This window comes from Antrostomus carolinensis, unplaced genomic scaffold (genome assembly GCF_000700745.2).
Source record: "Antrostomus carolinensis isolate BGI_N321 unplaced genomic scaffold, ASM70074v2 scaffold35611, whole genome shotgun sequence".
NCBI lineage: Eukaryota > Metazoa > Chordata > Aves > Caprimulgiformes > Caprimulgidae > Antrostomus > Antrostomus carolinensis.
This window is the reverse complement of record NW_010292588.1, coordinates 1-13,640: the sequence shown is the minus strand read 5'-3', so window position 1 is coordinate 13,640 and position 13,640 is coordinate 1. Positions and strand designations below refer to the sequence as shown.

The window sequence follows — 13,640 nt, the reverse complement described above, 5'->3', positions numbered from 1 at the left end:
ACGGCCACCAGCCCAGCTGAAGTGCCTCTACACCAATGCACACAGGATGGGAAACAAACAGGAGGAGAGAGAAAGCTCCGGTGGGACCTTATAACAGCTTTCCAGTAGTGGAAAGGTGCCTATAAGAAAACTGGGGAAGAACTGTTCACAAGGGCAGGTAGCAACAGGATGAGGGGTAATGGTTTTAAACTAGAAAAGGGTAGATTTAGGTTGGATATTAGGAAATAGTTCTTCAATATGAGGGTGGTGGATCATTGGAACAAGTTGCCCAGAGAGGTAGTGGAAGCCCCATCCCTGGAGATGTTCAAGGTCAGGCTTGATGCAGGCATATGTTCCTGCTCACTGCAGGGGGGTTGGACTAGATGACCTTTGAAGGTCCCTTCCAACCTAAACCATTCTGTGATTTTGAAAGTTCTGCAATCAATCACAAAGACTGACTCCATCAATTTTTTTATATTTAATATTTTAAAAGAAATATCTTACTTTATTTAAATAAATTTAAAGTATTAACTGACAACTCTTTTTTAAAGGCTAAAAAAACAATAAATACATAACTTACCAAAGTGCCAAAACCTAGTGTCCAGAAATGCTCATTTCGAACTTCCAAGACACCGTCCAAAGTGGAAACCTAATTTTATGCAGACATCCAGAAATATGAAAATAAATTAGAATTACTGTTTCAAATCCTTTTAGAAATGTACTTTTACACATAGCTGAATAATACAGCATTTTCAGTAGTGAAATAAAAGCTTCCATACACAGAACGGATGATGTCTGTTAATGATGCCAGTAATGCTTATCTACTGTACTTCTGCTACCCTTAAACATCCAAATCCACCAAAAAGGTGGATTTACATTTCAAGTAACTCTTGCTGCCAAACTGTAATTTTTTCTCAACTTGATAGTCTGTAAGTCAACAGCTGCCTGTACGTCTTTTCCTCCCCCCACTTCAATGGTAGCTTGAATTTAGTTAATAAAAACAGCCCGCACTACTTTAACAAATTTGTTCCAGATACTGGAATGACACTATTCACAAAAACTCTTTATATTCCTGAATGCTTATTTAATGTTATCTGTGCACACTGTATTATGTGTTATACACTGACTTACCTCTCTAAGAAGTTTATCTAACTGGCCAATCACATGAGGTGGGGTTGTCTTTAAGAAAAAATAAGGGGGAAAAAAAAAAGAAGAAAAAGGTTATAATAAAGATTAACTGCCCTGTTTAAGTAAGAGAGTCTTTAAGTCTCGTCTACCTACACAAGAGACCAGTGGAATTAATAAATTCGTAAGACTTCATGATGCATATTTCAACTGCCTTTAAAATTCTTCTAGCACATCACAAATTCCCCTTGGAAGACTTCCTATTCAAATGCTTAAAACAGATTTTATGTTTTTTTAAAAAATAAGGACATTTAAGAAAACTGAAACCACAAAAAGCCTTGTTTTGTGACACTGCCTTACCTGGAGTAGTACTTTCCCACTGTAGACACTCATGGGATACATGGTACCAAATGTCATCAAAGCAATTGCTACAGCAGATGCTGTGTCTACTGCAAAATAATTGCTAGAGAGAAAGAGCAATTTTAAACAAAAGTAGGTATTTACATTTTTGAAAAGCATAAGAATTTTCTTTTGGGTTTTTTTCATCCTTTTAAATTACACACAGTTACAGAATATTACACATAACTAATCTCATCTGAACTATATGTCTTTGAAAGAAGACGAATATATTCATGGAGTGGCAATCCCGTTCATACAAAATACAGCTTTTGATGAGATTGTTCCTCTCGTGTATAAAAAGTTATTTCCTATAGACTGGATACAAAAAGTGTTACTTTTTTCAAACAACAACTGCACGTACTTGATTTCAATGAGCATATATGTAATGCAAAGAGCTAGAGCTCCAGCAATATCAATCAAGACAAAAGGGTTCATTCGTGGCAGAAAGATGCTACTCAGTCCTGGGATGATTCCACAAATACTGTAACAAAGCAGAAAAAGCAGTTGTCAGCTAGCTGTTTATCATTACTCCAAAACCCAAAAGTTATACCCACTCCTTCAGCATTTCACTTCAAATACACCTTGCAGTCACAGCAAATGATGTCTCTGAGGACTATAAATGCCCCTTTAATTCTGCTAAAAGTTTTGCAATAGTCTGATGTCAGCAAAAATCAATCAAGTTTAGATCCATGTCCCATTCTGTCTCATATCTGAAACTAGTACTTACCTCTTGCATCTTAAATTTGCTTTAAGTCTATTTTCCCATCTACAAAATGTTATACTACACTGAACTTTATACAGTTTTTCTACATGTTAAAATACATCTCTTGTGCTAGTTTCTATTGTCTGGTAACGCAGCTAGCTGTGTCAGCTGTACACAACACAACTGTCGCATTACCACATCGTTAAAGAACAACTCTGATAGTGCCTGTGATTGCTATTCATGTGGGTTTTTTAAACTGAAACTCCAGGTATTTGGACAACCTTATTGTTGGTCTTCCAAAGCTGTTTGTAGAATTTGGGTCTGATGATATAATACCTTATACCAGTATAAAATCTGTTTAACAAGGCAGAGTTCTCTGCTTTCCTCAACTGTATACAAAAATCACAACATGCAGAAACAGATGGCCTTTCCAGCATACATGTCATACAATATGGCTTAACATTCTTATTCTGATACTGACAGCATAAGTACTTGGAAGAGCATGTATGGCTCAAAATAAACATTTCTGACATCTGACAAAATTATTTGCAAACAATGTTACCTCACATTCAGATACCCAATACAAGAAAGACAGTTAACAGACAAAATGAATGAGCAACACTGCTTCAGCCCCTGGAAGACACACACTTTCCAGTTTCCTGCTGGACAGGTGAGGGATTTCCACAGCTATGTTTCAGTGAGTAACCTGTTTCATGTATCACAGTTAAACTGCAACCATCCTAGTCATTTGCCCACCCCACAGAGTCATAGAATCATAGAATAGTTTGGGTTGGAAGGGACCTTAAAGATCATCTAGTTCCAACCCCTCTGCCATCAGCAGGGACACCTTCCACTAGACCAGGTTGCTCAAAGCCTCATCCAACCTGACCTTGAACACTTCCAGAGACAAGGCATCCACAAGTTCTCTGGGCAACCTGTTCCAGTGTCTGACCACCCTCACAGGAAATAATTTCTTCCCAATATCTAATCGAAACCTACCCTCTTTCAGCTTAAAGCCATTTCCCCTTGTTCTATCACTACATGCCCTGGTAAAAGTCCCTCCCCAGCCTTCCTGTAGGCCCCCTTCAGGTACTGGAAGCTGCTATAAGATCTCCCCTCAGGCTTCTCTTTTCCAGGCTGAACAGCCCCAACTCTCTCAGCCTGTCCTCACAGGAGAGGTGCTCCAGCCCTCGGAGCATCCTCATGGCCCTCCTCTGAACTTGCTCCAGTAGCTCCATGTCCTCCTTATGTAAATAAACACAAATTACTACAAAATATATCACTCAGGCAATGATTGTTGAGAAATATAGTTCAAGTCTGTACAGGACAAAACTAATTTACCTCACCTCATTCAAGGAGCAGTACACACAATGAACTGAATACATTAAAAGGGAAAGTTATGCAGAAAGATGGATTTCTCTTAGATTGCTGTATCTGGGAAATATGAGAGACAATGTTTGCTCTAGAGTTCATACACTAGACCTACAGTAGGCAAAGCTATTTTAAAAGCTCTAACATACAACAGTTTATGCCTCAATACCTGTCCAAATCATTATTATACACAAAAACACAACAGTGCCTTCCAGAAGTTAACAGTTTTGAAAAACATTATAAAGCTTTACCTTCTACTAAGATCTGCAACATGCTCCTGAAGCCAACTTGTGCTGGCAGCTGCAAAAGAAATAAGGTAATACAATTACTACAAGCAAAGGAATCCATTTTAAAGTACACTTAAAGTTTTACTTCAAGGGAAGAACCCAATACATTGTGAATGAATAAATGTATCTCAAAAGATCACTGTCACTTGAAAAAAACCCAAAGTCTGACTTTTCCAGGCCGTGAAATGCCCCTCTCTCATAAAAATCTAACTGATTAATTACAAATATAATTGCAGATAACTATCCTAATTATCTTTTATATAATATAAAGCATAATATACAACTATAAACAATTTAAGTAAAACTATATTCACTGAAATGAAGCATTAATTATGGTAAAATATATGAAAAACCATGAAAAAAAGACTGCTCCTCAAAATTTACTATTTTTCACAATGCTCAATGGTCTACCAACAGTTAGTGGGAATGACTGCAAGCCTACTTCACAATGAAAAAGTCACAGGTAAAAGAAATATTAAGAATTATTACATTAATTTATTTTTAATTCATTAATATATCCATAAATTGCCTTCAAAGTTCCATACCTATCAGATGACATTCACTGGTTGAATCCAAAAGATTGAAAACAAAGGGTACTTCAGCATTAAAATGATACTAACTTTATCATATTAACGACTATATAATACTCAGAGAGCCCTATAAGCACAATAGAGTTGAAATTTGGCCAGCAATTCTAAACTACATGAAGCTATATTAATGGAGGTAATGGTAATATATACCCGCTAGTTAAAGAAGTTACCAGACAGGCTATACCTTGGTAAAAATAGGAACATTAAAATCTTTTCCCAATTGTTGTTATAGATTCATTTATCACATACCTTCAGAGACATAAGCAAAAGGCTTATTCCTAATGGAAAGCATTGTAAATAAGTTGAAAAAGAGAGCCACGAAAGTACCAACCAGCAGTCGCCCCCTAGGGAGGGGAAAAAACAACAACAATAACCAAAAAAGTATCTTAATTTCACATCATCACAAAAAGTGAAATCAAGCTGTAATTACTAGTAACAATATCAAAATACTTTGCTTGGTATCTTTCACTGAGACTGAAAACAAGAGCAAGATAAACTAGTGTAATCCTTAATGACTGGCAGTGTACTATCATTTGAAGGGTTATATGAGACACTGAACTTCATCCCTTAAGTGTTCCCTCATTAGGCTGTTCATAACGTTGAGTAACGGTTCTTAACTAATTGCATATATGCACACACATATACGTTTGTCCTTTTAAGATATAAATACATTGTCCCCTCAGCAGTACAGCTAAAAACCCCTTAACTTCCTATGGATTTATGCTCTATGTCCCCAACCCTTCCCAGGAGAACTACAACTTCACCAAACATCCCCTATATGTCCCAGTCTTTTGCCCCATAACACTTTATTTTCCTTTCCCCATATTCTTTATAGTCTTCATCATCTTTGCAACACCTCCAGTCCCTTAATGATCACAGCATCCTTCCCCCCATATATCAGGCCTCCTAAGAGGCCTCCGTAAGAAATGACAGTAACTAAACTAGCAAAACCAGCAATATATCGTTAAATCCTTATTTAAGAGGGAACGTGCGTTGCATTTCAATCGCACCTTGAAAAAACTGTTTGCAACATAGCTTGCACATAGTTTGAAACAAATGCCAAGGTACCAAAACCAATTTGATGTTGAATGTACTTGCATAATTAATGCATGCTAGATTAAGAATTAGAAACACAAAGGGTCACTAAAAAAACTATAATTTTACATGTCAAAATAATTTCTTACGTGTGTATCTCTGGTTGTTCCAGAAACCGCTCTGCACTACAAAAATAATTGAGAATTTGAGTTATATTCATACAACAAAACACTGATACCTGAAGTATATTTTTTCAGTTCTGAAGAATCAGCTGCCATTCATAAACAAAACCTGACAGATACAGTACTGCAAAAAAATTAATTGCTTAAATAAGCACAGCAGTTTTTATAAGTAATGAAAGCATTTAACACCAAAAAGAAGCAGGGTGTAATTTAGATTTTGCAACTATTTCCAAACTGTCCCACATAGGTGGTAGCTACCATGAATGCTGCCTAAACAATAAAAAGATGCTTGTAAATGAACATGTCAAAAAATACTGTTACTGCCACCACCGGTGCTGGTAACCACAACAAACTAAGTCTGAAATCCCTGACTTACAGCCAGCCTCTCACTAAGCAAGGTCAAAAAAAAGTAGATGTTGGATACTGTGGTGGAGATACAAATCTTTTTTTACCCACCAGTAAAATAAGAAATGAGCTTCAGCTGTAACAGAAAAACGCATGTTTTGGTAGTTTTGGTAATTTCCTATAATTGATGTTTGAAAACTTGGAAGCTTTGACAGTGTATCATTATTAGAATTCATTCCAGTGTATTGTCAGGGTGACAGATCAACCTGTAGCATAAAATTGCTAAGTTGTTAACATAGCCCTTTATAGAGAAAATAGAGTCTCTGAATAGAAAAATGGAAGGTACACTGCCCCAGTTTTAAATTCCAGATGTTAATAAGTCTCTTCATTTTTAAAGACTATAATATTATTTTAGGCTAACTTCCTGAAATACAAATGCTTTGAAGTGTAGATGGTATGTCAAATTAATACTTGAGCAAATTTTGAGAGACTGACGAAGTTGACAGTTTAAACATTCAAATCCTTAATATATTATGAAGTTGTTTTAAATCATGAAGTACTGAAGTAAAAAAAAAAATTTATTTCCTAATGAACTTATAAAGTCAACATGAATAGGGAAATGCATTAAATTAAATACCTAACTTTTTGTAAAATGATTCTTAAAAACACTGAGTCTTTTCCTTGAAAGCTGTTTAGTTACATTTATCAATTCGTATAATTGCATCTAAAGCCTACATGTAGTGTAATCAATAGCAGTGAGCAGTAAGGTTTAGCAATATTTTAAAAAATCTGAAGTTTTTTCTACAGTATCTCTCTACAGATAACATTTGTAGAATGCATATACATTTGCTCAATCTGGAATATCTTCATGTGTAATAAAAATTCAAAGAAAAAGGTACATAACCCTACCTTTCTTTCAGTATAAAAAGAGCACCAAGCTGTGCCAGAACTGTAGATGCAAATACAGCTAGAACTTCAAACCTTTCAAACCTGAAATTTGAGAATTAAGTTTAGAAACAATGAAAATTGAACAATGCATCCAATGCATTCTGCTCTGTGCAGGAACCAGCAAGATAGACCTGCTATTTCCAGTTCTTTCAAGAGCAGATAGATGGGAAGAACCAGGAAGTTTTATGGAACAGGCATTATTTTCAATTTCTTTTAAGCCCACGCTCCACTTACCACAAACAGCTTAAAATTAAGCATTTCTTAATTCTTTTCCTGTCCCTCCCCTTTCCTCTCTTCCCCTATTCTCTAACTGTTCTTTACAGCATCAGTCTGGAGTGTCCTTATTTTTAGGCTCTTCTACACACAGACTGTTAGTCACGGCTGTTAGGGGATACAGGCAATGACAGTCAGCAATGTATCAAACATTGTATTATCAAACACTGGATCTTGTTATTAGTACTTACCCAAATGAATAGACTGGGCTGGGTTTCTTCATCATTACCCAGTAGCTTATCAGACATGTTACCAAACTGAAAAAAGAAGGAGAATTAGACTCTGATAAATAACTGCAGCCTTCACAAACTGGATAACCTACAAATATACACTTCAGCCATCTGAACTGAACAAATGAACATAACCACATCTCACCATGAACTCAAGCCCTCCATCACTGTCACAATGAGGGTTCCAGTGAATCCAGAAAAGTTGTGCTTGGACATAAAACTGAGACTGCACAAAGATGTCTCAGCTGTTCCCATAAAAAGGGAAGCAAATAATTTTAGTAGAATGGTAGTAGGTCTAATTCCTTACACCAGGAGACAGCTTAATGCTGTGCTTACAGCACGCTGTGTTTACAAAGGCTACCACCAACCTTCTTCAATACAGAACATCACTCAGCCTAAATCAAGTTTACTGTAACTCCAAACGCATTGCATCTTTCCACTGGGGCCCTGACACAACACAGCGCAACCAGTGTTTAATCTGGGTGAACCCTGAAAGGGACCTGGAGCACATGAGACCAGGAACCCCAGAATCTGATGAACAGGCAAAGGTAGTTTGAGAAAATCCTTTTAATACTGTCTGGTATCACACACAGAATGTCACATATAGTAATAAAAAGCACAAAGCAAAAGCCTAGGAAAATATCAAACTAGACACCCAGTAAATGTTCTTCTTACATGTGCTTTATGAACTTGCCTAGAAATAACCGCAAGCTGAGAAAGGCCATTTAGAGGAGAATGAACAAGATAAACAAGATGACAAGACTGTCACATTTGTGTCACTTCTTTTGCATCCCAGTGAAAAAGTGAATACAGCTCTCCGTTAAACTCTTCCTTTAGAGAAGGACTTACCATGAATTAGATCTGGCACTCTAGCATCAGTCTCAAGCTATGCCAAGCATTGCCTTGCTTCTCCACGCTGCAATTTGTTCACATATACGGCCAAAACAGATTTACTTTTTTTGGCTGCACTCATCCACACAAGCTCTCATCTGACTGGCCATTCACTGACAGTCACAGGTCTCTCTTGCCATTTTCTTTCCAAGTTTTTCTCTACACTGAACATCTGAAATTCCAATTATTTTATCCCTGTGGTACTAGCCTGAATTTTTCTAGGACAAGTCTCATTTCCTTTGCCTATTTTTCCTCTATTGACCCCTTTGGACAATTTTTTTTTCCTGGAAAAAAGATGGCACCTGGATTCAGTGCCATCTGTGCCTTTATTCCAGCCCTTTCTTAATTAATGACAGTATTAAATCAGACTGGATCAAGAACTCATCCCTTCAGCTGCTGAACAATCACATCCTCCTCACAACCTAAACCACAGCTATGTGAAGTAATAGCAAAAGCAGAGGAAATAATACTGCTTACATACAAAACAGTAACTTCATATACTCAGTAAGACTATTATAAATGACCAGGAAGATGACAAAAATGAAAAAAAACCCAAAAAATAATTTTTGGAGCAGAACTACTGAGCATTGTTCTCCCTTACAGGAAATGAAAACTCTTTCAAGAGAATGCTGTGAGTTAGAATATTCTTCTAGTTCATCCCCTAATTAAACTAATATGTCTGTGCCAGGGGAATTCCGTCTACTCCTAAAACTAATAAATAAATAAATAATATTCTATACAAATACAAAATACAACATAAAATTTCCCCAAGATGAAAAAGGTATTTTGAGTCAAGATGACAAAACTCAGTAGGTACAAAACTCTAAGAGAAATATGAGATTAATTAAAGTTATATCACAATTCTAATGCAGTCACAGATCAAGTATTTTTGTGCCTGTATCAACCATTCACTTTCATTTCTGCATGTCTGCTGCTGTTATTTATGTTTTGCTATCAGTCAGATAAGCTATAGTATGTAGACTGCAGATAGCTGATCAATACTTTTTACAAGCTAGTGAGCTAGTAAGAAAGATAATGTAGGTTAACAGTTTAAAAAAATACAAGCATTTTATGCAGTTTAATTCCCAACCACTGCTACCAATCTGCCTCTCAGGTAAGAACTGAATATATTTCATGTCTCTATTATCAGTGTTCTCAAAGTGCTCAGAACTTTCATACTTAAAAGTATTTTTAATATAATTTTGTTATGAGAGGAAAAATATTAAAAATATCTAATGATAGTATTGGAAGACTGCATGGGCTCTAGCTCTTGAAATACGCTGAAACAGAAATAGGATTACATACTCCTTGTTTCCTAATACTAAAACCGAAGCATACTTCAGATCCAATGCCTGTGACACGGGGGAAACACTCCGAGCAAACCACCAGGTAACAGTTCGATCCTAGCTTCTGCGTTATGTTCTCACACGGCTGCGCAGAGAAAGCCGCGACTGAACTGCCTTGTTACTAGTCACTCTCAGTGCTGCTGTGATGTTTATTCTCATCTGTTTACTGTGATGTATAATTTTATACTAATTTAAGCAATATTTAAACCAGTTAGTGCTTCCATACTGATGACTCTAAATAACATGTGTTTGTATCTGGAAATAAATTTTATATGCATAGAAATATATAAAGACAGGCACAAATGAACAGTAAGACTAAATGGGAAAAAAAATCTCACCTGAAAAGGTCAAAGATTGTCAAATATGTGTAAGCTGTTAAAGCTGTAAAAAAAGCAAATATTAAAGCTTAATATAATTTTTCAATGCAGAAATCACTTGTATTCTTCCAAGTCCCTCTCATGCAGCTCTTTTTCATCTTCTGTCTACATAAACTATCTCTGCTGATAGAGCAAGCCTCTGTATTTTTTGTATGTGTATATAATATATATCTCCTAAACACACTAATATATTTAACTTCATAAACAGATTGATTACGGCAATCCTAATTCTAATAATGCCCAGATACAAAAGGTATTAACCTTGTGACTAAGTTGTGACTAAGAATTCAAATACAGAAAAGTTAGGAGATCTTCTAGTAACACATCATCTGCCAAAGCGGGAGATTTCTTACGTGCGTTACTGCAGTGAAAAGTAGGTTCAACAGAATTTTTTACTTGTTTGGCTTCTCCAACCCATCCTGAAACTGTAAGAAATCCTGTGTCACAAAATAAAAATGTAAGGTATTCTACTTTCAGTACAGATGATGGGAAGCATCTTGGAGCCCCTATACAACAGTAGAAGATATACGAAATATTGAAAAGGGGCATTCCTAGAATCAGAGAAGCCTTTTGCCACACTACAAACACCTTCATTCAACTGCAAAGGAGGGTCTCTGTATGTCACTGGTACTATTTATATAAGGGACAGGCTTGAGGACTAGCTTAAAAGTCTACTTTTTTGCAATCTGAAAGAGGGTACTGCAAGAAGAAAATGACCAGCAGGTCTGGAAAACCTTGCAAACTTTGAAGGCCTATCACCCATCCACAGTTCCCTTTAAGAAATGTCTCTAAACTGACTGTAGCAAATGAAGAAGGAAGCACTTTCCAAACCGGGCTGTGCAGCCACCTAACTCCATTATGTGCTGAACTTTGTCTTTTGACTATGTTAGAACTTCACAGGCTTCTAAGAAACACATGGTAGTTGGTTGTAGTTTCAGTACAAGAGAGCCACCTACCTATGCTGTTTGTAGAGCTGCACCACATTAGCAGGAAGCCAATACATATTAAATTTATAGCACCAAATAGCAAGATCTTCCAGGACTGTTGATGAGAATAAATACGCATTTTATATCTTCCAAACTTTACAAGACAAAAATATATCTATCTGGTTTTAGAAAACAATATTGCAGTGCTTCATCATGCAAGCAGAACTGGCTTCTCCTCTCTATGAAAAATTTACAACTCATTTCAGAACAACAAGCCCATATTCTATTTTTAACTTCACTGATTGTCTCAAAACTTGTTTATAAACAGCACTTGTGCACCATACTTAAAATAACTTTTTGGTCTAAAAAAATCACCCCTGTATAATATTTGCATTTAATTACAGCACACACCATCTGACTTTTGAAGACAGACTTAGACAACTTCATATTAGTGTGTTCCTTTCTTTGTGCTGGAACTTAGGTCTTAGGTCTTGAAACCATCTGTGCATACTCAGTTCCCAGCTCTCCTGAACGCATTAAATATATGTACAGCTCTGGACAACGCTAACTGACAGGGACAATGCACAGGAAGAATCCAGTTTCACAGCACGATTTTTTTTCTTTTTTAAGCACAGCTGGAAAATTTCAAAGAAATATTCTCAAAATATACTCAAGTTGATAATGTAATTTAACTTAGCACAGCTAATGTCTTTTTTATTATTATTCACTTTTAAATGAAATACTTACCCTCCTATCTGCTGCAACCAGCCTAAATTCATGTGTTAACTTTCCAACCAATGATCTCTGTGATTTGCGGAACAGGTGTATTGTCCCCTTAAAAAATTAAGAGTTTAATTAAAAATTTCACTTAAACCATAGTTTATATTAGCAAAAAGGAAATCTTCATTTATGAACTATTTTCATAATTATATTAAAGAATCAGAATGTTTTTTGTTAACTAGAGATAGTCAGTAAACATTAAATTCAGCAGTATTTTTTGATAATCATTTTACATGGTTACTGTATTAGAAAATGATGAATGACCTTGAATCAAGCTTCATTTAGACACAATCCAGAATTCAAGTTTACTGGAAAACATATCAAAATACCATTTAAAGATTGCTTTTTTCTACTTTTATTTAAATAAATCTACTACAGATGTTCTGAAAACACAAATAGTATTCTTTATCAAGGCACACTTCCCACCCAAAGCCAACTGGTTTATTAAACAGGAAAATATTGTTTACATATACGTAAATGAGAACCCATCAGAGAAATAAAACTAACGCTGGTATCATCTGTAACGTGGTGAACTCAAGGCCAGTAACTTGATGAGACATACAAACACCTCAGTCATGGCTTAACCTAAACGCATAGAGTAGGTGCCATCACCGTAGGTGCTCCCTCTCCTTTCCTGGGGTGGAGAGAACACACATGCATGCAGGAGATGGGAGCGAGGAGCTGCTACATGGCTCTTCCAAAAGTGTGACAGGGAACAGACTACCAGAAATATTCATCAACCATGCTACTTGCTCCCCTGCCTCAGAGGGCCCAAGCTTTTAGTTAGCTGCCTGCCATTCTACTCTCCCCACAAAGAAGTAAGCTTTCCACATGAAACGCCCTTCTGATTTGCAATACAAAGTTGTGGACTTGTAACGGTTGGTCTGTCACACGCAGTGATTTGGGGCTGGATGAAACACGGTTTGGTTGAAAGCTATCGCACCTGTAACTGCCAGCAGAAGGCAAAAAGACATACTGACAGGCTGGTAACCAAAATGGACTCAATGAACTTACAGACACGTTTGACAGCACGCCTGTATTTCATAGCAACTGCAGAAATACAGGTATGCCTTGGTGTCATCAACTGTCAAAAAGCAGTACTATAGATCCCAAGATCTGCTCACGTAGGGCAGAAGGCTGGCACTTACTATTTTCTTTACTAGCAAATCATTAGACTATGGGGTTTTTTCCTCAGTAAAGACATACAGGATGAAAGAACACTTTGGAAAGCTTTTTCTAATCAGGCAGTGGACTGCCTGCTTACAAAGGCCGCTTGATCGCCTTAGTCCCAATGGCTGACAGGTCCCACGCTGTCAGCACTGTGTCCATTGCCCAACTGCGCTGTGCCACACTGCCCTGCTTACGTAAAGGATGCCGTGCATTAAAGCTGTGTATTCTGTTCCATAGAGGAGAACCCTGTGCAAACCCAGCCTGGCCACAGCTCACCCCTGGAAGCAAGCTCTAAGTTGCACTTCGGGAGTACAAGGGGCAATGGGCAAAAACTGGAACACCAGAAGTTCCATACAAACTTAAGGAAAAACTTCTTTACTGTGAGGGTGAGGGAGCACTGGGACAGGCTGCCCAGAGAGGTTGTGGAGTCTCCTTCTCTGGAGATGTTCAAAACCCGCCTGGACGCTTTCCTGTGCAACCTGGTGCAGGGAACCCGCTTTGGCAGAGGGGCTGGACTAGATGATCCCACGAGGTCCCTTCCAACCCCTACCATTCTGTGATTCAGTGATTAAGTCTTCCCTATCTCCTAAGCTTCTGGCAACACCACGGAGAGAAACACCTCTGTGCAGAGCAGAAGAGCCGCTACCCCATTCCTCAGCCCCTGAAGGTCCCGGTGCGGTGCC

The 13,640-nt window shown here is 37.3% G+C and overlaps 1 protein-coding gene across 2 annotated transcripts in view; it reads right to left on the bottom strand.

The window, feature by feature from the left end:
- The window catches only part of SLC30A6 (solute carrier family 30 member 6), a 15,525-nt gene extending 3,689 nt beyond the window's left edge, over window positions 1–11,836 (bottom strand). The window contains exons 1-12 of one of the 2 annotated variants that reach the window (XM_010177028.2): window positions 11,755–11,836; window positions 11,038–11,122; window positions 10,043–10,085; window positions 7,429–7,494; window positions 6,926–7,006; window positions 5,639–5,674; window positions 4,704–4,798; window positions 3,829–3,877; window positions 1,865–1,984; window positions 1,465–1,567; window positions 1,111–1,158; window positions 560–628 (exon numbers count right to left, since the gene is read on the bottom strand). In XM_010177028.2, the coding sequence (XP_010175330.2) occupies window positions 560–628; window positions 1,111–1,158; window positions 1,465–1,567; window positions 1,865–1,984; window positions 3,829–3,877; window positions 4,704–4,798; window positions 5,639–5,674; window positions 6,926–7,006; window positions 7,429–7,494; window positions 10,043–10,085; window positions 11,038–11,065 (738 nt within the window). In that variant the 5' untranslated portion in view covers window positions 11,066–11,122; window positions 11,755–11,836. The remainder of the gene's footprint in view (window positions 1–559; window positions 629–1,110; window positions 1,159–1,464; window positions 1,568–1,864; window positions 1,985–3,828; window positions 3,878–4,703; window positions 4,799–5,638; window positions 5,675–6,925; window positions 7,007–7,428; window positions 7,495–10,042; window positions 10,086–11,037; window positions 11,123–11,754) is intronic. The other variant, XM_029087233.1, reaches the window with a different exon arrangement.
- Window positions 11,837–13,640: the final 1,804 nt, after the last annotated feature.